The 20,808-nt window shown below is 37.9% G+C and overlaps 1 protein-coding gene across 17 annotated transcripts in view; it reads right to left on the minus strand.

Moving 5' to 3' along the window:
* The window catches only part of ttn.2 (titin, tandem duplicate 2), a 191,712-nt gene that overhangs the window by 115,060 nt on the left and 55,844 nt on the right, over positions 1-20,808 (minus strand). For 7 of the 17 annotated variants that reach the window (XM_063006067.1, XM_063006068.1, XM_063006079.1 and 4 more), the window contains 37 exons: positions 20,493-20,774; positions 20,116-20,394; positions 19,745-20,023; positions 18,868-19,155; positions 18,489-18,767; positions 17,841-18,122; positions 16,727-17,005; positions 16,324-16,605; positions 15,943-16,221; positions 14,325-14,612; positions 13,515-13,793; positions 13,152-13,430; positions 12,765-13,043; positions 12,352-12,639; positions 11,952-12,239; positions 11,354-11,644; positions 10,248-10,535; positions 9,813-9,926; positions 9,316-9,589; positions 9,042-9,225; positions 8,429-8,512; positions 7,423-7,690; positions 6,382-6,642; positions 5,861-6,070; positions 5,665-5,742; positions 5,540-5,566; positions 4,661-4,717; positions 4,522-4,572; positions 3,276-3,347; positions 2,211-2,273; positions 1,965-2,045; positions 1,665-1,715; positions 1,287-1,451; positions 1,009-1,125; positions 699-815; positions 339-443; positions 5-121 (listed from right to left, as the gene is read on the minus strand). In XM_063006067.1, the coding sequence (XP_062862137.1) occupies positions 5-121; positions 339-443; positions 699-815; positions 1,009-1,125; positions 1,287-1,451; positions 1,665-1,715; positions 1,965-2,045; positions 2,211-2,273; positions 3,276-3,347; positions 4,522-4,572; positions 4,661-4,717; positions 5,540-5,566; positions 5,665-5,742; positions 5,861-6,070; positions 6,382-6,642; positions 7,423-7,690; positions 8,429-8,512; positions 9,042-9,225; positions 9,316-9,589; positions 9,813-9,926; positions 10,248-10,535; positions 11,354-11,644; positions 11,952-12,239; positions 12,352-12,639; positions 12,765-13,043; positions 13,152-13,430; positions 13,515-13,793; positions 14,325-14,612; positions 15,943-16,221; positions 16,324-16,605; positions 16,727-17,005; positions 17,841-18,122; positions 18,489-18,767; positions 18,868-19,155; positions 19,745-20,023; positions 20,116-20,394; positions 20,493-20,774 (7,305 nt within the window). The remainder of the gene's footprint in view (positions 1-4; positions 122-338; positions 444-698; positions 816-1,008; positions 1,126-1,286; positions 1,452-1,664; positions 1,716-1,964; positions 2,046-2,210; positions 2,274-3,275; positions 3,348-4,521; positions 4,573-4,660; positions 4,718-5,539; positions 5,567-5,664; positions 5,743-5,860; positions 6,071-6,381; positions 6,643-7,422; positions 7,691-8,428; positions 8,513-9,041; positions 9,226-9,315; positions 9,590-9,812; positions 9,927-10,247; positions 10,536-11,353; positions 11,645-11,951; positions 12,240-12,351; positions 12,640-12,764; positions 13,044-13,151; positions 13,431-13,514; positions 13,794-14,324; positions 14,613-15,942; positions 16,222-16,323; positions 16,606-16,726; positions 17,006-17,840; positions 18,123-18,488; positions 18,768-18,867; positions 19,156-19,744; positions 20,024-20,115; positions 20,395-20,492; positions 20,775-20,808) is intronic. The other 10 variants (XM_063006078.1, XM_063006077.1, XM_063006066.1 and 7 more) reach the window with 9 other exon arrangements.

Below are 20,808 nucleotides of genomic sequence, written 5' to 3' on the forward strand. Positions count from 1 at the left end.
ATACCTTTTTTTGGAGCTACTTCTTTAGGAGCCACAGTGACCTGTGCTGGTTCTGGTTTGGTTGGTACTGCCCTAGGTGGCTCTGGTTCAGTGGGTTTGGGCTTCTTAAGCTCCACAGGAACTTGAAATAACATTTAATGTTTGTTTAAAGGTACAGATCAGAATTTAACAAGTCATATTATTTTCTACATAGCAAAAACACACCAAGAAATACACAAAGCACAAGAACAAGGACGACAAATAAACAAAATAGCCACTGAAACATTGTGATTTTTAAAATAAGAGTGTGGCTTCAACACAGGACACAAACTCACACAAATCTACACAGAAACTGGTACCTGTAAGTGGGGCTACTTCTTTAGGAGCTAGGAGTTCTGGTTTAGTTGGTACTGCCTTTGGTGGCTCAGGTTCAGTTGGTTTGGGCTTCTTAAGCTCCACAGGAACTTGAAATAACATTTAAATACTGTTTAGTGCTAAAAGCTACTTATTTGAGTTGTTTGTAAGTTGTTTGTGTTGAGTTTTGTAAGTTGTTTAAGCTTCTAAGGAAGTTAAGCATACACAGAGGTCCACAAACCAAAAGACAAGGACATCAAAAAACAAACTGTGACTGACATGTTATGCTTTTACAGAAGAGTGTTGTTAATACACAAATAAATCAACACAAAACACAAAATCAACCAAAAATCATGAACTGGTACCTGTAGGTGGGGCTACTTCTTTAGGAGCCACTGTGACCTTTTCCGGTTGTGGTTTGGCTGGTACTGCCTTTCGTGGCTCTGGTTCAGTCGGTTTGGGCTTCATAGGCTCAACAGGAACTTTAAAGAACATTTATTTTTTACTTAATGTACATTTCAGGATTTACGAACAGAACATAGAGGCACCCAAAGGTGCACAAAGAACAGAACACTGACAACAAACAACCAACATGCCACTTAAACAGAGTGTGGCTGATACACCATCAAGTTAAGACATGACACAGACTCACACACGTTATGAACAGATTGATACCTTTTGCTGGGGCTACTTCTTTAGGAGCCACAGTGACCTGTGCTGGTTCTGGTTTAGTTGGTACTGCCCGTGGTGGCTCAGGTTCAGTCGGTTTGGGCTTCTTAAGCTCCACAGGAACTTAAACAAACATTTATTTTTCACTCAGTAAACATTTCAAACAAAGCAGACACTGGTACAAAGAAGATGCACTTCCAAACTGGAAGCGGGACAAACATGAAGCACCAAAGGGTTAAAAGAAATAAAAACAGTGAGCAGTTAGCTTGGGAGACAAGTTCTACCTTTGGCTGTTGGTAATTCAGTTTCTTTTGGTGGTGCAGGCTTTGGTTCTTCCACTGGTACAGGTTTAAGTCTTGGCTCCTGGGGTTGAACTTCTGGTTTGGGTTCAGCTACTGGTACAGGCTTAAGTGTTGGCTCTTTAGCCTCAGGAACCACAGGAGCTACAGCTTTATACAAAAAGTTATACATTCATGTAAAAGAAACAGGTGGATGAAGAAAGTAAACAAACATCTTTCCAACTGACAAACAACAGAGTTGCTACGGGACACGTACGTAAAAAGCCACATTGATTTGCGTTATGGAAAAAAAGAACGTGTTCTGCGACAGTAAAACTGACAAAGCGAAGACAAAATTAGCACCCCCATTTAAGAACAAAATACCTTTTTTGGGAGCAACTGGAGTTGGCTGTGGTGCAGGTTCCTCTCCACGTTCTTTAAAGATTAAAAATTCAAATTCACAAAGAAATTCACAACAAAACATTAACATTTTTACATTACATTAACAATGTCTCACGTAATTAACACACATAGAAATGAAAGGACAAACACAGATCAAGTTAAGACACAAAATGTAGTTTGGACCAAAATCTCACACTGAACTAGGATTGCACTGATGTTCACCACAAGCTTTGGCACAAGAGTACAAAAACTATGACTGACAGGTTATATTTACTATAGTACCTTTCGCTGTGGCTCGTTCTCTTGGATCCTCCACTTTTGTTAGCATGATTTTCTCTTCAACTGGCTTTTTAGTTTCCGGCACTAAAAACATTTTCAGATAGATTTACATGACTTGGTATGTGGTAACACGACAGGTACAAACAACGTGAGATGCAATAACAGGCTGTGCAAGAAGCACACAAGACAGTGTAACAAAAAGACACATGTTGATTTACATTACATCACAACATAAGGATGATTTTCTACCTTTAGATGGTACTGCTTCCTTTTCCTTAACTGGTTCAGCTCTCTCTTCTGGTTTCTCAAGATCTTAACAACAACAAGTACTATGTTAGACTACAAACTCCAAGCTTTTGATTTATGAGCCGTCAGACACATTGAACAGCCAGTACAACACAACACAATACAACACAACACAACGTAATACAGTGACATTTTAAACATATAAATGTACACATATAAATGAAAGGACATTTGTCATAACTGCAAGGACAGTAGCAAAAATTAAACCTATAATAATTAATAACAAAAACTGGCAATTACTGTATATTGCTATTATTATTATTATAATTCAACTAGAAATAAGTCTCGAGAGCCAGACATGATCTTGTACAGAAAACACCACTTAAAATCCATCCTGCACCATTTATTATTCACATTTTACAACATACAGCAGACAATTTCATTTAAAACGACCAACAATTGGGACCAAATAAAATGCAGTTGCAATTAAGGAATTATGAGCCCTGCTCATGGGCTCACAGTGGCTGACTGGCAAAGAATGGGTTTGGTCCAATGACATTCTGATAACTGCTGAGCTACCATGGTAGTGGTGCAGAAGTATAGTATAAAGTCATGTGAATTTATCATAACGTCGGTGGTTCATTCTCTCATATTATTCACTGCAAAATGCTGTAAAATTTACTTGTGAATGCAGTTGCATTTATTTGTCTGTGACTTAATAAGTGAAAGGGTTTCCATGCTCCGTCTGCCAGCCATAAATGGCAAGACAGGAGAACGTGATTCTGTAAGCATGCCCAGCTGCCGATCATTACATAAGGTTTGATTTTTAAGAACAAACACAGAGACCTTATATTGCTAGTGTTATGAATGATAAGAACGTATCCAGCTCTGACTTTTGATAATAAAGAATTAAACTTTAGTAAAGACTTTTTCCAGATGTGTATTCTGGTTTTGAGATAACGTCTGGTTCTGTAAAACTAGATTAATGATGAACACACAGACATAAATAATTTAACATTAGCAGGTTTGCCAGCACACAGATGCCAACATTTTATTATCATTAAGTACCTCTGGTTGGAACTCCTTCTCTCATTCCAAGAGCTATCCTCTCTACACTCTCCTCCACAGGGATTCTCTTTCCTGATGAGGGGGAAAATGCAGTCAGAATTATAGAAATATAAAAATGTAGTTAGATGTACTAGAATATTGGACAAGCTCACAAATGACAATGATACAAATAGTATCAAGACTAACATCTTGATATGAAGACAGTACAATGTAAGACATGACATAAAATATGGTTGACGTACATAGCAGGGGCAAACATACAAGTAGAAGAAGATATGAATGCATAACAACACAATGGAAAGACAAACACAGATAAAGATATTTTTTGGGAACAAATAAGTACATCATGATGAAAAATGAAAGAGGGTTAGTTGGATGAATGAATGACTCTAAGATACCTGTGTATGAGATTTCCTCAACTACCCTCTCAACAATTCAATGCAAATTTTCAGACAGCAGGTAAAGTTTCAGTTCTACTTGATCTTAATCAGTTAATTGTTATTAAATTGTATCATGTTATTTGTTTTCAACAAAGAACGACATGTAAAGGATGCATACACCTGCTTTCTAACAGTTAATCCATTATCCATCACTTACTTCGATTATTCTGTTAATACAACTGATTAGTAACACAAAAATGTGTTATTATTAAATATATATTTAACAGTCGACTCCTGGTTAGAGCTTTATTACAGACTGAAAATGATTTTTGCTTTGCAGCAGCAGACACACCCCAGTTCATAATTCGTTAGAGGGGGTTTGAGGGCGAATGTGTCAGCAGGTACTCTCAAACATTTGTAATACTGTGCATTAACCTTTTCCTTTATTCTACAGTAAAAGTCGTGCCATCCAACCCTTTTGCTATGGGAATTAACTCTAAACTCCTGAATTGTTAGGAGGGGCGTCTACATACATCTGGCTATATAGTGTATCTCTGTATGGAAGACTGTTGTCGTATTTTATACGACTACAACATCATTTCAGACTGCACAAGATTAACTGTAAAACAGTTATTAATTATTAAGGCTTTAAATCAAAGACACAGAACTTCAGACAATTTAGGACTGCACACGCCCTGGACTAGCAGCACTGACATAGACAGACAACGGGAAACCATTCGTATGAGGATTTAACATGCACAAAAGAAATGGATAATTAATTGTGAGGAAGGTTAAGGATTATATTTTGACTCATTTTGGTGAATGATCTGGTAATGAAGAGTTAGTGACTTGGGTATGACGTATACCTTCTACTTCCATCTTCTCTTCATAGTAATAGTATTCGGAAGATTGTTCAGCTTATAAAAAAATACAAAACAAAGTTGGCCTCTGTCTTTCATGATGTAATATTTAAGTGGTAGATTGAGCTTTCAGTCTCATTCTTACCTTCAACACTGACTGCATATGGTGCTTCGGGGACCTGTATTCCTGAATCTGGGATATCTGAGGGGGGTTTAATATTAATTAGGTTCCAAGCACAAATAGCTGGTGTGAATCATGTAATTAGGCTAGATTTCTTATATCAGCTTATTATTCTTTTTTAAATTTTTAATCAGATTCAACAGAAACGGGTTGAATAAAGAATCCTTGTACACTCCTGACTGGGTCCCCAATAGTTTTGAATGCTGCCGCTAACTGAAGTAAGTAGTCTGCATCAGAAACACTCTGAATCATAAAGTTATATATATACTGTATATATATAGAGAGAGAGAGAGAAAGTTATTGAAAGTTATTTTATTTACAAAGTTATAATAGTTCAATAAAGGCTGGATTTATTGCAGATTTATAATTATAAAATGTCATAAAACCACATTAATAATAGTGCTTTTTAATTTTTTTTTATACTTTTTTTTATTATTTAATTAATGGGTAAGACAGAAATACATCCTGGACAGTAAACAAATCCATCAGGGGTGATGGACTTTAACATAAGCAGCTGGCATAATTATGCCCTACATAATTATGTCTGAGTAGACAGCTGGCAGGCTAATAGTACTGCTCATATTCAATCAAGGATCTCAGCGGTGGTGGCCTTGCATTACCACTGTGCCACCCAAGGGCCTCTGTTTAAATGTTTAAATATTTATATTTAAAGTGAAATAAATTCATCTAGATTTGTGTTTTTATGATGATTTAAACAAATTTTATTACATAAAGCCTCATTTGCATAAATAAATATACTTTATTACATTAATCAACTGGTTGAAATAATTGTGATCCCTTTTGTCTTTCCTTATTAAATGACAGTTTGAGTAAAATACTTACGGTAAGGTACCCTTCCTACATCAATTTCTGTAAAAGGAGGTATAACAGAATAGAATTAGATGCAGAAATGCTCTGGACTAGACACTTCACATTAATACCAACAGTTGCTAATAAGAAGTACAGACCTTTCCCTGATAGGTAAAGCTCTGCTGTGCTTTTGGCTTCACCTCTGGGCTCCAATCTGACAATCACTGAATATACGCCTAAAGAATTGTTCATCAGATTATTGGGCTGTTTTTAAACCACTTGTATGTGAAGACTGAAATAAGACCAAAACTGAAGAGAAACACTGAATCCGTCAGGTATTTAAGCTGGACAAACCTTCATCTTCAGAGTTAACGTTGCGGATGATCATAAAGTGTCGTCGACCTTCACTTCTGAACGTGTACTTTGGACTCTCTTTAAGTTCCCATGTGTCCTTGTACCATGTCACGACTGCATTGTCAAAGGAGACTTCACATTCAAAAGTAGCGGCGTGCCGTTCCCGCACCACAATGTTCTGGATGCGTTTAGTGAAATGGATTTGTTCGGCTGAAGAGAGATCACGCAGGTTGATGGTTAGAAATAAAATCGATTTTTGTTCAGTTTAGTAGATGCACAAATTTAAAGAGTGTTAATTTTTCTGAGGATTTTTTTTCCTGAAAGGGTTAAAATAATCTTCAACTCTTCAAATGTTGAGAATCCAGTTATCCAAGAAATCCACACAAAGAAAAGCAAAGAGAATGAAGATGGATGAAGAAGAAAGAGCTTTGTAGATTAAGATGGAAGAGGTTAGTGGATGATCTGATACACAGAGTGAAATGGAGAGTCTTGAAGACAAATGGAGACAAAACTATACACACCTTCAACCCAAAGATTTGCAGTTGTTTCAAGATTTTTATATTTGCACGTGTACTCTCCTTGATCTTCGGGCCTAACATCTTTGATTGAAAGCCTCTGGGTGTGATTGCTCACGGCGTATGAGTACCTGCCTTTAGGCTCTAAAAGCTTTTCATTTCTAAACCACTGAGCCTTTGCATTAGGAATGGAAAACTGGCATGTCAATGTGCAGGTTTGGCCTTCCTTACCAGCAACATCCTCCATGGATTGTTCCACTTCACCCTCTGTAAAGAGAAATAAAGAGAAAACAATGAATAACATTTTACAGTTTTCACTTTGATAAACAAATAATTGAATCCAGAAGTGTTAGTTTGGTTGAAATGAAAGGTACAGCCTCCAGTAGACAAGATAAACAAATCCACCCTCAAATACAAGGAGGTCCAACAGAAAAAACATGCACAAATAAACAAAATTACTTTCACTTGTGTCTTGGGGTGGATTTAATTGATACGTGGCAAAACTGCATTTGCACAGACTGTGCAATTGTTTCTCATGGACTGACAAACACACCACCCAAATTCAACACTTTACTGCTGTGTCTAAAGTTTAACTATTTAAATTTTGACCCACTTGGCCACTGATAATTTCAAAGCGTTGCCAGTGAGATAGATTGTTTATATGACATTGTCAGAAGTGAAGCACAGACATGATGGAGATAAACTGATTCTCACTGTTTTACAAAATGCTGAACTGTTGGATTTTACTTTAAATTAGAACCACAGCATTGTGGGGGAAAAATATGAAATGGCATTTACTAATCCTGACTAATCGCCTGTCATGGATTTGTAGCTCATTATTATGATATAAACATATTTGATTAAAGCAAAAGTGTTTCATGAACCAAATGATAAAGAACTATCATTAATCATTAAGTCAATCTTGGACATCAGTGAATATCACACTCATTACAAATATGCATGCACAGTTTGTTTAGGGGTGGATTTTTCTTTCAAATGGGAACATTATCTTTCTCACGTATGTATCAGTTATTTGGTGATACATACCCAGCACTGTGAGTTTGGCACTGGAGATGTGTGGTCCACACACGATACGATAACTTCCCTCATCCCGGGCCTGGCAATTCTTGAGCTTCAAGATGTGGCGGTCACCAACAACTCTGATCTCGTACTTGTCACTCGAGTCGAGTTTCTGTGTGCCCTTGTACCAGGACAGTGTGATTTCTGGGTAGTTGATTTTGATCTCACATTCAAACACAGCATCCTTATTGGCAACGGTTGTCTGGTCAGTGATGTCACCAATCAGTGTGACCGGCTGTGCATGAAAGATATAAAAGAATGTCAAATGCTTAAGTAAATAAAACAAGTAAAGTGAGCAGAGTCCTGGCAAAAAAAGTTTTTTAATGGTCCGAACAACTAAGCATTGGTCAGAAAATGAGGAAGAAATAAGAACATACACTTCTGATATGTTTATATATACATACACACACACACACACACCGATCAGCCGTAACATTATGAGCACTGACAGGTGAAGTGAATAACACTGATTATCTCTTTATCATGGCACCTGTTAGTGGGTGGGATATATTAGGCAGCAAGTGAACATTTTATCCTCAAACTTGATGTTAGAAGCAGGAAAAATTGACAATTGTGAGGATTTTGTGAGCGAGTTTGACGAGGGCCAAATTGTAATGGCTAGATGACTGGGTCAGAGCATCTCCAAAACTGCAGCTCTTGTGTGGTGTTCCCGTCTGCAGTGGAACACTATCAAAAATGTATCTATCAAAAATATAAAAATATATAAAAATATATCTATCAAAAATGGTCCAAGGAAGGATCAGTGGTAAACCGGTGACAGGGTCATGGGCGGCCAAGGCTCATTGATGCATGTGGGTAGCGAAGACAGGCCCATGTGGTCCGATCCAACAGACGAGCTACTGTAGCTCAAACTGCTGAAGAAGTTAATGCTGGTTCTGATAAAAAGGTATCAGAATGTACATGTGTGTGTGTATTGACATGCCAGGTGTTGAGAATAAAATCCTTTTCTCACCTCAGTTTGCTCCATTCTCTTCTGCAAATCAGCAACTAGTCTTGCCAGGTCTTCTTCTGACTCCCTTCCTGCATGTTCCACTTCCTGTAACCAGACAAATCAAGCAACATAATGAAAAAAGTGAAAAGCCTCCCAACATCAGAACTAAACTGAATGAAGTTCTATTCCAAACAATCTTCAGTCAAAATAATACATAAGTAAAGGGGTGAAAGATAGTAAAAGACATGTAAAAGTATGCATGAAAAACTTGTTTATTACTTATTATAATTTACTTTTATAAGCTGCAGATTACAGCATTGATATTTCAGGTCAAAATACACTGGTGCAGTTGTGTGGATGTAAAGGGGAAAGTGTTATGCCAGTAATGTTTTTAATTAGCTTTTTAAAATCATTCCTGGGGCTCAGTAATAAATGACACCAGCAGCTGCTTTTTCTTTCACTGGATTACTACAAAAACTTTCATCTGAACTCCGTGGAGAGCACAGTAGGAGTTGCTGCATAATTAAATGCAACAAAAGAAGACTGCAATTTCCAGGGCGTGCACCCTGCAGTGGCAGAAGATTCACTAAGCAGAAGACCTAAATTTTATAATCCATGCACACACAAATCTCACCGGTCTTCCATATTCTTCTTCTTTTTCCCTCCTCAGCTGTTCAATAGCCTGAAGAAGACCACGGTAGTCTGTGATGCCGTACATGCGAGCATACTTCTCATATTCTTTCGGATCTACATTTCGGAGCAGCTCAACAATGTCAATCTCTGCTTCCTCTTTAGGGCTTTTCTGTTTAGATGGGGTCCTAGCAATAACAATAGATATACAGATGTTATTTAGTTTACATATAATTATTCATATACAAATAAACCAGAGCATGAAGTCTTAAACATACTTCTTCAGTGTTACAGTTTCAGGTGTAAACTCTTTCTTCTCCTCAACATTCAGGTCAGTGTTGCATTCGATTTCTCCGTGTTTGTTAGATGCGACACATCTGTATTGGCCTGAGTCAGATTTGGTTGCTTCTTTGATCTCCATTTTGGCGTCTTGACCCTTCTGCTCAATAATGATGCGTCCACCATGATTCATCTGCCTCCACTTGCCCTTCATCCATTTTACACTGGGAATGGGATCACCACCAACCTTAGCGATGAAGGTCGCAGTGCCCTCTGAAAATTCATCACATAAGTTATATATAAGTTACATATTTCATTATTATTAAATATGTTAAATTAAATATTCAATATTGAGCAGGTAGAAGATATAAACAGTCTTGTTAGATTTTGTAGTTTTCCACCTTTTAAGTGGAGGCACAACAAACTGGTACTGAACCTATGTTCTATTTAAAATAACTAAAATATCAGACTAAAGATTCTAATTAAGGACACTTACTCTCAGTAATATGAACACTCTTGGGTTGCTCAATGAAAAACAAGTTGTCCAGTTTCTTAGCTGGTTCGGGAGCTGCTGGAGCTGCAGGGGCGGCGCCAGGAACTTTTGTCTTTTCTGTTAATCAGGTTTAAAGTGCAATAATGAGACATACAGATGTGATTACATAACAAATAGGTCACATCACATCCTACTACAGTATCCATTCAAGGATTAAAAACTAAATGTCATGAATGTAAACAAGACCTTACTGGCCACATTTCTACAGCAGCTAAATGAGGTTGTCACTTTGTATGAAAAGCTGAATCCAGTTACACCCTTATAGAAGACTGGTGTTAGTGTTAAAGGCCTCACCTCAGTGGCAGGGAAAAGGTTCTTAAGTTTTGATTAGAGTAAATATTTAAGTGGGTAGGAGACAGTGGACTGTGAAAGAAATACCTTTAATAGTGACTCTGGACTTGCAGAAGTCACTACCAGCTTCGTTGGTTGCCTTACAGAGGTAATCCCCTGCATCTGTTTTGGACACCCTGAGCATTTCCAGTGTTGCTGTGCCATCTACAAACATGATCTTGATGTTGTCAGAGGATGTCAGATCTTTTCTGTCCTTCATCCACTGAATCTTTAGTGGTGGAGTGCCACATGCATGGCAGCTGAGGAGCAGTCTCTCACCCTCATTCCCCGTCACAGGTTTAAGAGGCAAGTCAAAGCTCGGAGGGACCTTTCGCTCTGCATTACAGGCAAGAACAGAAGGTACAGTTAAAAATTACATCAGAAGCTTTAATAGATTCCCAGTATGCTTTTAAATGTTAAGCAGTCCACAGCAGATCAAATTAAATCGTAAACTAATGGACTGGATGAACTATAGATTGGGATCAGCCCCTTTCCTCATTCCACACATACTGTATATACTGTAGCAATCCAAATATTTTTTGTACAAAAAAAAGACATGGATGGTTGGAACAGTGCTTTGGTTATTAGCATTGTCTTTGTTGTTTTTGATTTTTTTAAAATTCGATTTATGCATGTTTCAAACGTGTTAGCTCGAGATCTCAGCAGTGTTGGGCAAATGCAGTTTTTACGTTTGCGGTGTGGTAGGAAGGTAGGAAGCAGAATGTCCCCCACATACTTATCTGCAGGGTTTATGTTTAGAGACACCACGTGGATGCCTGAAACTGTGGTAATACCAAACCCTTTACAATAATCAATTTAATATCAATATCTAGTACCAATTAGACAGAATAAGAGATTAAAAACTATAATACTGAAAAAGAACTATAGTTCTATAGGTATTTTTTCTTTCTGTATCAGATGGAGAATGCTGATCTGTACAATAAATGTATCACTGAGTAGTCACTACTGTCGACTATAAAAACTCAAGTACACGCACACTGAGTAATGATCAGCGTATGAGTAAATTAAATATGACAATTTATATATTTAAATATATAAAGTTCTATACAACTATGTAAACTACATCATTTCAAGAGGACAAGCATGCAAGATCTGAAAAAGAGAGAACGACAGAAAGAGAAAAAAATCTCTACCTGTAACATGGACTGAAACCTCACATGAAGCAGTTCCAGCCTCATTGGTGGCCTTGCTGGTATAGGTACCACTATGTGAACAGCGTGAACTCTTGATAAACAGCGCAGCCATATTGTTCTTGAAGGTTATATCGTAAGCATCAGAGCTGAAGATTTCATTGCCGTCTTTGTACCAGTTGACAATCATGGGCAGCGATCCAGCAACACGTGCCTCAATCTTCATCAACTTGCCTTCAGTGTCCTCAATGGTTTCTGAAGGCATTTTGGTAAAGCTGGGTGGAATTTTTTGTTCTAGGAACAAGAAACAAATTCATGTTGGATGTATACTCTATTATATAATCTATTGAACACCAAGAACATTAAACAAAGACTAAGACAGCCAAAAGAAGCAGCTTTATATTCTATATCTATTAAACACCAAGAACATTAAACAAAGACTAAGGCAGCCAAAAGAAGCAGCTTCCCAGCTGACTTGAAACGACAATGACAAGGCAAAAAATTAAATAAATAAATAAAATTAGAAGCAGTAAAACCAAATTTACATACGGAAAACAGACTGGACTGGACACAATTATATTCACATGAAGTGACCAGGTACCTTTTACAGCGACCTCTGTTGAACAAGAGTCCTTCCCCATTTCATTGCTAGCATGGCAAGAATAGCAGCCAGAGTCTGCTTTATCTGCTTTTAGAATAGTCAGATGAGGGGTATTATCCACACAAGCTATTTTATAATTGCCCCCAGTGCGGATGTCTTTGTGATCTTTTGACCATGTAACTTTTATTGGCAATGATCCAGTCATGTGGCATTCCATTTCCACAGTACTCCCAACTGAAACTTCCACAGGCGAAAGCTTTTTATCAAACACTGGTGGGTATCTTGGCTCTGAAACATTAAGCAGGATAAATAACCGCAAAAAAACAAGCATGTTAATACAGAGGAATCATTTAGAAATAGAAAAAAACTTGTGGACAAAACAAACAAACAAAATGCAGACCTTGAAGTGTAAGTTTAGCTCTGCAAGAAGCAGTTCCAACACTGTTTGTTGCAACACACGTGTATTCTCCAGAGTGTCTCATTTCACCACTGGCAATGGTCAGGACGGCAGAGTTATCATAAAAGCTCATGGAGTAATCCGAGTCGCCGCTCAGAGTCTTACCATCTTTAAGCCAAGAAATCTCGACAGGAGATGATCCTGCAACACGACACTCAAACCGAACACTGTGTCCGACAGTTTGCTGAATGCTAGTAATTTTCTTAGGAAAAGATGGTGGTGTTTTGGCCTCTGGAATAAGAAAAGTTAAAAGGAAAATAGCAAACAGGTCACACACGGTGCAGTCAAGAACCTAAAAAATGCTGAAACAAGCACAAATTGTATTTGTAAGCAACATGAAGAGAAATGATTTTCACCTTGTACAGTTAAATGGCAGCTAGAGGATGCCGATCCGATGCTGTTTTCTGCCTTACAAGAATATTCCCCAGTGTCAGCTTTGGAGACTTTGGCTAACTTCAAAGAAGCAATGCCTTTAGAGTACTCTACTTTACAGTTCAATGAAGATCGGACTTTGCCATCTCCTTTGAACCAGGATACTTTGATATCAGGAGTGCCCCCAATCCTGCATTTCAGACAGACTGCATCGCCTGTAGTCACCTCCATCGCTTCCAAAGTCTCAATAAAGTACGGAGGTTCTAAAAAGTTACAAATATACCAGGTGTATTTAGAAAGCATGCATAAATTATTTCGTTAGTTTTAATATTTCAATTAAAGAAAAATACATATATATAGTAAAAAGTAACCTAAAATGGACACTGTGGCTTCACAGCTGTCTTGTCCAGCATCATTAGAAACATCACAAGAATATTTCCCTGCAGCCTCTTTATCAATGTTGAGACATTCCAGAATGCAGGACCTCTCAGTAGTGGTGATATTATATTTGTAAGATGAGAAGATCTCCTGGCCATCCTTGTGCCACTTCACCAGAATCTTAGGGCTTCCTGCATAGGTGCACTCAAGTATCATTGACTTGCCCATTTCAACCGAGGTGTCTTTCAGCTTCTTGACAAAGTGTGCAGCCTCTGAATAAAACAATCAATACAAGTGTATAACAAACTGTTCAACAAAGATGGCATTGTGTTCTATCGGGCAGGCAAATCACTAACCTTTAACGAAAAGAGTGACAGGGCAGCTCTCCTTCCCTGCGTCGTTAATAATTTGGCAGGTATATTCCCCTGCATAGGATTTGTCAATTTTAAAGAGCTCCAGAGTAGCAGTGTCTCCTCTCAGAGCAATCTCACAGTCTCCACCAGACACAATCTCCTTAGTGCCTCTGAACCATTTCAGTTTTAATGGAGCACTTCCTCTAACAGTTGCAGTGAATGTTACACCTGTACCTGGGAGTGCCTCAACCGGCTGAGGAGGAGTCACGAAAGATGGAGGTTCTGCAGAAAATGTGTGAGAGAAAAGATCTGAGCAACTGAGAACTGATATCTTTGTCTGGGCCAAACTAAATATACTGTTGGCAGAATTTAATATAATAAGAATTTTTATATATATACAGCATTTTATATTTTGATTAAGATTCCAACAGTAACTGGGATATGATGTAGTAACACACAATATAGCTGCACAATCAGGGGCATAACTACGCCTAGGTGCACTGGGGCCCATGAACTCAACCCCCCACCACACTGCCTTCCCATAGGCTGCACTCGACACGTCGTTATTATTATATTACAATATTTCCGTTAAGTAAAATATTAAAAAACCTAAAAGAAATATCAAAATACAAGTAATTAAAATGTACAGTGAGTGCACAGCAAAGGATTTTGGGAAGGTACTTCTGAGTGAGTACATTTAATTCATTCTGATCAGCTATCACCATACAGCATTTATATACAGTATATATTCTATGTATTCGCAAAAACATTTTTATCTACAGGTAAAAGTTGTGCATTTCCAAATCCACTGACCTTTGACAACAAGTGAGGCAGAAGTCTCAGTGCTTCCAGCAACGTTCACAGCTTTGCATGAGTAGGAACCAGCATCTGCCAGACTCAGAACTGGCAACGTAAGTGTGCAGGTGTTCTCAGCAAAACTTATCTCATAGCTGGGTCCACTTTTGATCTCCTCCCCATTGTGGTACCAAGAAATGGTAAAAGGTGCAGAGCCTGAGACCTTACAGTCCAGTACATGAGATTTACCAACAATACTCTGCGTATCCTTCAATTTTCGTGAGAATGTTGGAGGAATAATTTTGTCTGTTTGAAAAAAAACATGCTAATTAAAACTGTGCTTACAAACGTGATTAGAATTAAATGAGACATCACTGGTAAGCATGATGTGATTAGGACATCATAACTATTCCTATTAACAAGTGTAGTCAGGAATTATAGCCCATATAGTGCCCCTGAACCCAAAAATAATAAAACGTTCCTGAATGGCTAATTTAAATTAATTATAGGGCTAAATTAATAATCAAAGTGCATAAGTCTCATTTTTCAATTTATGACTTCCTACCTGTAAGCGATGCAAGCTATGCTAATAATCATATTAACTAAGTGCAGGGTTTTTCAAACTCTGGGTCGCGACCCTTAGGTGGGTTGCAAGCCAAAAAAAATTGATTGCAGGAAAAAAAAAAAATTTAATAGACTTGTACGTGTATGCCCCCTTGTGGAGGCTTTATGTTACATCTTGTGAACCACTATGGGACCAGATTATTAATATAATATAATAGCAGAGAGAGTTAAAAAAAGTTTGAAAGACCCTGAACTAAGTGGATAGTTGAGAAACGTTTTTACAAGTTTGGTAAGTATTAATTAAATCGTTTCAAGAACAAATCCTAGACAGTATGCTAAGTTGCTAGTACTAAAAAGTAGGGCTGTCACATGATTAAAATTTTTAATCGAGATTAATCGTGATTAAAGCCACTTAATTAAAATGACAAGTCTGTTCAAATTATGTGGCAAAAGTGAGGATCTTTTCCCGTTCGTAACCCTGCCACACTGAAAACAGGCGCTCAGGTACTACAATCAACCATTTCTAGATGCAACATGTATAACGTCATGTCGACCCACATTGTTAACTAAGTTAAAGCGTCTACAGTCCATTGTGATCCATTTAACAGCAGTGTTTGTAATGTTCCCACGACGTGTACAGTCTACGGACTTTCCATCCAAATTCATCTGAAATAAAGTTACACTGAGTCTGAGCACCTATTAGCACGACGAGACAAATGCATGCTTCGACCAAAGATGATATTGAAGCATCAATTAATAATTGTCATTTTGTCTAGTGATGATTTCTCGCGCTTTTTGAAAACAAAAATGATTATTTACAATACCCTATATTTCACAATATGTAGTAGCAGCAGCTGAAGTAAAAGCCCATTAAAAATCGGTTGATTAAAAATTGTATTCTTGATTAATTTTTTAAATCGCAATTAGAATTTGAATGCGTTAATCGCGTTAATTAACACTATTAATGACAGCCCTACTAAAAAGCTGTGTTCCAGCCCAGTTCAGAGGCACTGTAAGCATTCCTGCATGACCAGTATGGTCCCATACTAATAAATCAAATTACTCTACTAACCTAAGACAGTGAGATTCATTTTGCTGCTATCACTGCCAACCTCGTTCTTGACCTCAAAGGTGTACTCTCCAGTATCACCCTTCCCTGTGGACAACACCTTCAGACTTGAGATCCCTTTAGAAAAGGTGATTTTGTATTTGGGCCCAGAAGTGAGCTCCACTCCATCTTTGTACCACGTTGGTTTAAGCTCTGGTGTTCCAGATACAGAGCACTCTAAAACTGCAAGGTCACCTGCTGTGACACTGACAGATTCGGTCTTATCCAAAATGGCAGCGGGTTCTGGAAATTCAAAGCAGTTATTTGGTTACAGAACAAAGGCAGAATGATAAGAAAAGAATTAAGAGGGAAATCGAACAAAATAACTCAAAGTACGGTACAAACCTAAGACTGTGAGATTAGCCATGCACTCCGCCACACCAGCATCATTTTTAATCTGACAGGTATATTTTCCAGCTGTTGTAGAATCAGCTTTAAAGATTCTAAGAATGATCTGGTTATTCTCAAATGTAATTTTCCTGTTGTCACCGTCTCTGAGAATATGGTCCTTGTCTTGAACCCAGGCCACAGTGATTGGCTCAGAGCCTTTGACTGTAGCTGTAAGAGTAACTTCCTGACCATGAGTGACTGTCATGTTGGTTAGTCTCTTGACAAAGACTGGTGGTTCTAAATAGCAAGAAAAAAACGTATTCATTTAAGACCACTTTAAAGAAACATGCTGTTGCGTAATAAACCTTTCACAGCTTTTATCATGTTTTTTTTTTTTGTTTGTTTTTGTTTTACTAACCTCTGAGTTTTACCACTCCTTGGCAGCTGGTGCTTCCTACAACATTTGAAGCTTTGCACTCATAATCACCAGCATCTGTCATATCCAGTCCAAGGATATGCAAAGTTGCAGAGGACCCCTCAGACACAAACTTGTACTTTCTACTTTCCTTTATTTGTTTCTTGTCTTTAAACCACATTATCTCAAAGGGCGCATTGCCCTTAAGTTCACAGTTAAGACTGACGTCTTTGCCCCTCAGTCCCTCAGCAGGTGTGGGCACTTTCTGGAAGGTTGGTGGTTCTAAAAAATACATTTTAAAATAAGATGAACGGACGTGAAAACAATAAAGATCCAAAAACAATCCTGAGCAAAATGACCTGTTTAACATGTGTTTTAGGTTCACTAATGCTATAAAAGCAGCTTTCAAGAGCCAGAAACTGAAATGATGTTGCATATTGCATATTTTACCCCTTAAAACTGAACTGATATTGAGGCCAAAGCATAGATGACCAGTTGGCACTCACAGTAAAGGCAGTAAAAGTTCCGCAGACCTGGTTACTGCCCGCTGTATAAGAACTGAACAGCAACTCAAGCCTTGGTCACACTTTCATGTGTATGGCATCATGCGGGATGAATGGGCCTAATCAGCTATTACAGGGCAGCTGTAGCCTAGTGGGTAAGATACTGGACTAGTAATCAGAAGGTTGTCAGTTCAAATCCCACCTCTGCCAGGTTGCAACTGTTGGGTCCTTGAGCAAGGCCCTTAACCCTCAATTGCTTAGATTGTATACTGTCACAGTACTCTAAGTCGCTTTGGATAAAAGCATCTGCTAAATGCCGTAAATGTAAATGTAATCACTTTATACAAAAGTGATACAAAATCTTAAGGACTCTTACCTACTCTGTTATTTAGTCTTTACTGATTTACTTCATCTACAATGGCTGCTTTTATAGCATTATTGATTGGTGACCTTTAGTGGTCTCAAGTATAAACATCAGTCCTAGGACATTTCATACCATAAACTAATAAAGTCTTTTTTTTTTTTTTTTTTTTTTTTGGTTATTCAAGTTTACTCATGCTTTTGCAATAATAATGATAAAAAATGTTAATAGAAGGCATCCCCAACTGGCTAACCTTTGACAGAGAGAGTGGTGCTGCAGCTTTTAGTTCCTGCATCATTTTGGGCTTCACATGTATACACTCCATCATCATCTGAGGTGGTATTGAAAATTTCAAGCACTGCCACAGAGCCATCAAAGGTCATCCTCATGTTGTCACTCTCAGTCACTGCGGCGTCATTTTTGTACCAGCTAATTCTCAAAGGAGCTGTGCCGGTCACTTTACATTCAAAGTGGATTGACTCTCCCATCTTAATAAACTTTGTAGGTGGTAGCTTCTGCACAAATGCAGGTGGTTCTGCAAAGGTAAAATGATCAGAAATGAATAAAATGGCATTTCAAAACAACTGGAAAGGAAATGGAGTGCAAATGATGGCTGATGGAGAGATCATGTTGATGATTGATGAATAAAAGCAAGATGATAAAAAGATGACGATGATAAAAAGATGATATTTGCAAATGATATAAGATGCAGCTACAAATCATGCAAAAAGAGGCAATGTAAAGGCAAAACAACGAAGCTGATGATAGTTGAGCAAGAGGCATTGTAAAATAAAAATGAAAGATGACAGAGCTAAAAGCCCCTATTAACACAAGTAATGAAGATGAAGATTTTTTAATCACAAAGATGGTGAGAATGAAGAAAATAAGAATAAAATCCGACCTTTCACCAATAAGCTTGTAGAACACTTGTCTGCACCAGCATCATTGCTAACTTGACAAGAGTAAGTCCCAGAGTGTGCCAGTCCCACAGCATAAAGATCTATAAAGCATGAAAGGCCCTCAAGGCCAATAAAGCAGGTGGGTCCAGCAATCAGTTCAGCATCCTCTTTGAACCATTTCACAGTGAAGGGCGGTGTTCCTTTAAAGGTACTCTTAAAACGAACAGTGGTATTTGGTATGACAGCCTGGGGTTCTGGAACCACCACAAAACTTGGGAGTTCTAAATAGTTTTAGGACAGAAATACACACAAACTTGTTTAAATAACTGGCAGCCATTATAGATAATATAGATTAATCTGAATTGCTGGATCTCATCTGACCTTTCACCCTCAGTGTTCCACTGCATTCACAACTGCCTGCTTTGTTTGTAAGTCTGCAAGTGTAGGTTCCAGTATCAGCCTTCTCTAGTTGTTCAATCTCCAAAACGACGCTGTTGTTGTCCTGAACCAGTTTATGCTTTGGTTTGTCTGTCAGTTTAGAGCCATCCTTTAACCACTCCACAGAAATTGGGAGTGAGCCTGATATATTGCATGCTATTTTGACTGGGGAACCCAGAATCTCGTCCATATCGCTCAGGGGTTTGATGAAGGCTGGAGGAATTATTTGTTCTATTTGCGGAACAAACAAAAGGTGAAAAAATACGTATCTCACCAGCATTGCAGTAGAATTTTTAAAAATATACATATTTATATATTTAAAATCTAAGCTACCCAGACAAAAAGTCACTTTCACCAATTCCTGCAATGATCATTTAATAAATTTAACATGTATTCAAATATAAAAGTAGACGAACAGTTGTTGGCCAGAGTTTGTTGTGTTTGTTACGATCAGATCACTATCCACACAGATAGTACTGTGGAGAATGGGGATAAGGATTTTACTAGGAGTGACAAAGGGTGTTATTTGCTATGGCAGAAACACAGCCCTCAATGGAAGAAGAAGTCGGCTTTATATTTTAACAGTCTATACATCCAAATCAAGAATTACTGCATACAGGTAAAAGACAGTGGACTAATATTTAAGGGTAAATAGTGCCAAAAATGTTGTGACTGGCTTAATAAGTATCATGTAACATACAAGTTAAATTAGGCACCCATATGCAAAAACAGCAGGAAGACATGACAAAGGTCTTTAAAGGATTACGCAAGAAATTGACGATGTGATTTTTGTCCAGGGAGCTTATACTGAAATACTAACCTAAAACATTTAAAGTCACTTTGCACTTGCAGGTACTGATGTGATTGGAAACCTCAAAGAGATACGTTCCTCCATCATCTAACTGAGAAGATTGAATCTTAAGGCTGCTGATGTTATGGACAAAGCTGAGGCTATGCTGTAGAGATGGCACCACCTCTTTACCATCTTTAGCCCATTTTACTTTTAGCTCGGCAGTGCCTGTTACCTTGCACTCAAAACTGACTGGATCTCCAACAGTAACATTTATCATTTCTGGCTTTTCGATAATCTGGGGAGGCTCTGAGGTTAAGACAATATACACGTGATCGAAATAAAAAAACTGTAAACCAAGTATTTATTAAAGCTTCATTTAAATGACATAAAAAACCAACCTTGAACCAAAAGTGTGGCAAAGCACTTTACTTGGCCTGCCTCATTCAGTGCCTGGCAAGTGTATCTTCCACTATGGGAAGACTCGCACACAGGGATTCTTAAAGTGGCAACATTATTCTCAAACGTTTTTTCGATTTTAGGGTCTTCCAAGATCCATGTTTCGTCTTTCTGCCATTGTATGGTCAGAATAGGTGACCCCTTAACGACACACTTAAACTCGGCTACATTTCCCAACACTGTGGAAACATTTTGGATCTTTTCCACAAACGATGGTGGCTCTGGTAGTAAAGAGTTTAATAAGATTGTTAGTCATGTTATCAAGAAATACATGTTAAATTTATAATATTTATAATTAATATCATAAAAATAGTTCAACCTTTTATGCTTAAAGTTGTCCCACATGAACAACTGCCAATTTCATTTGAAATAATACACTGATACTCTCCAACATCCAAGTCATCACATTTCAGTACGTCAAGAAGTATGACTGAGCCATTTTTCTGAGAGAACACATGTTTAGTGCTTGGTTTGATCTCCTTCGAATCTTTTTGCCAAGTAATCTCAAATGGAGCTGTGCCTTTAATATGACACTCGAACAAAGCATTTAAACCTTTCACAACCTCTACCGGTGTGAGCGGCTTAACAATAACTGGTGGCTCTGAAAGATCAGGAAAGACATACAAAACATGACA

The sequence above is a fragment of the Trichomycterus rosablanca genome, chromosome 12 (assembly GCF_030014385.1).
Source record: "Trichomycterus rosablanca isolate fTriRos1 chromosome 12, fTriRos1.hap1, whole genome shotgun sequence".
Lineage (NCBI taxonomy): Eukaryota > Metazoa > Chordata > Actinopteri > Siluriformes > Trichomycteridae > Trichomycterus > Trichomycterus rosablanca.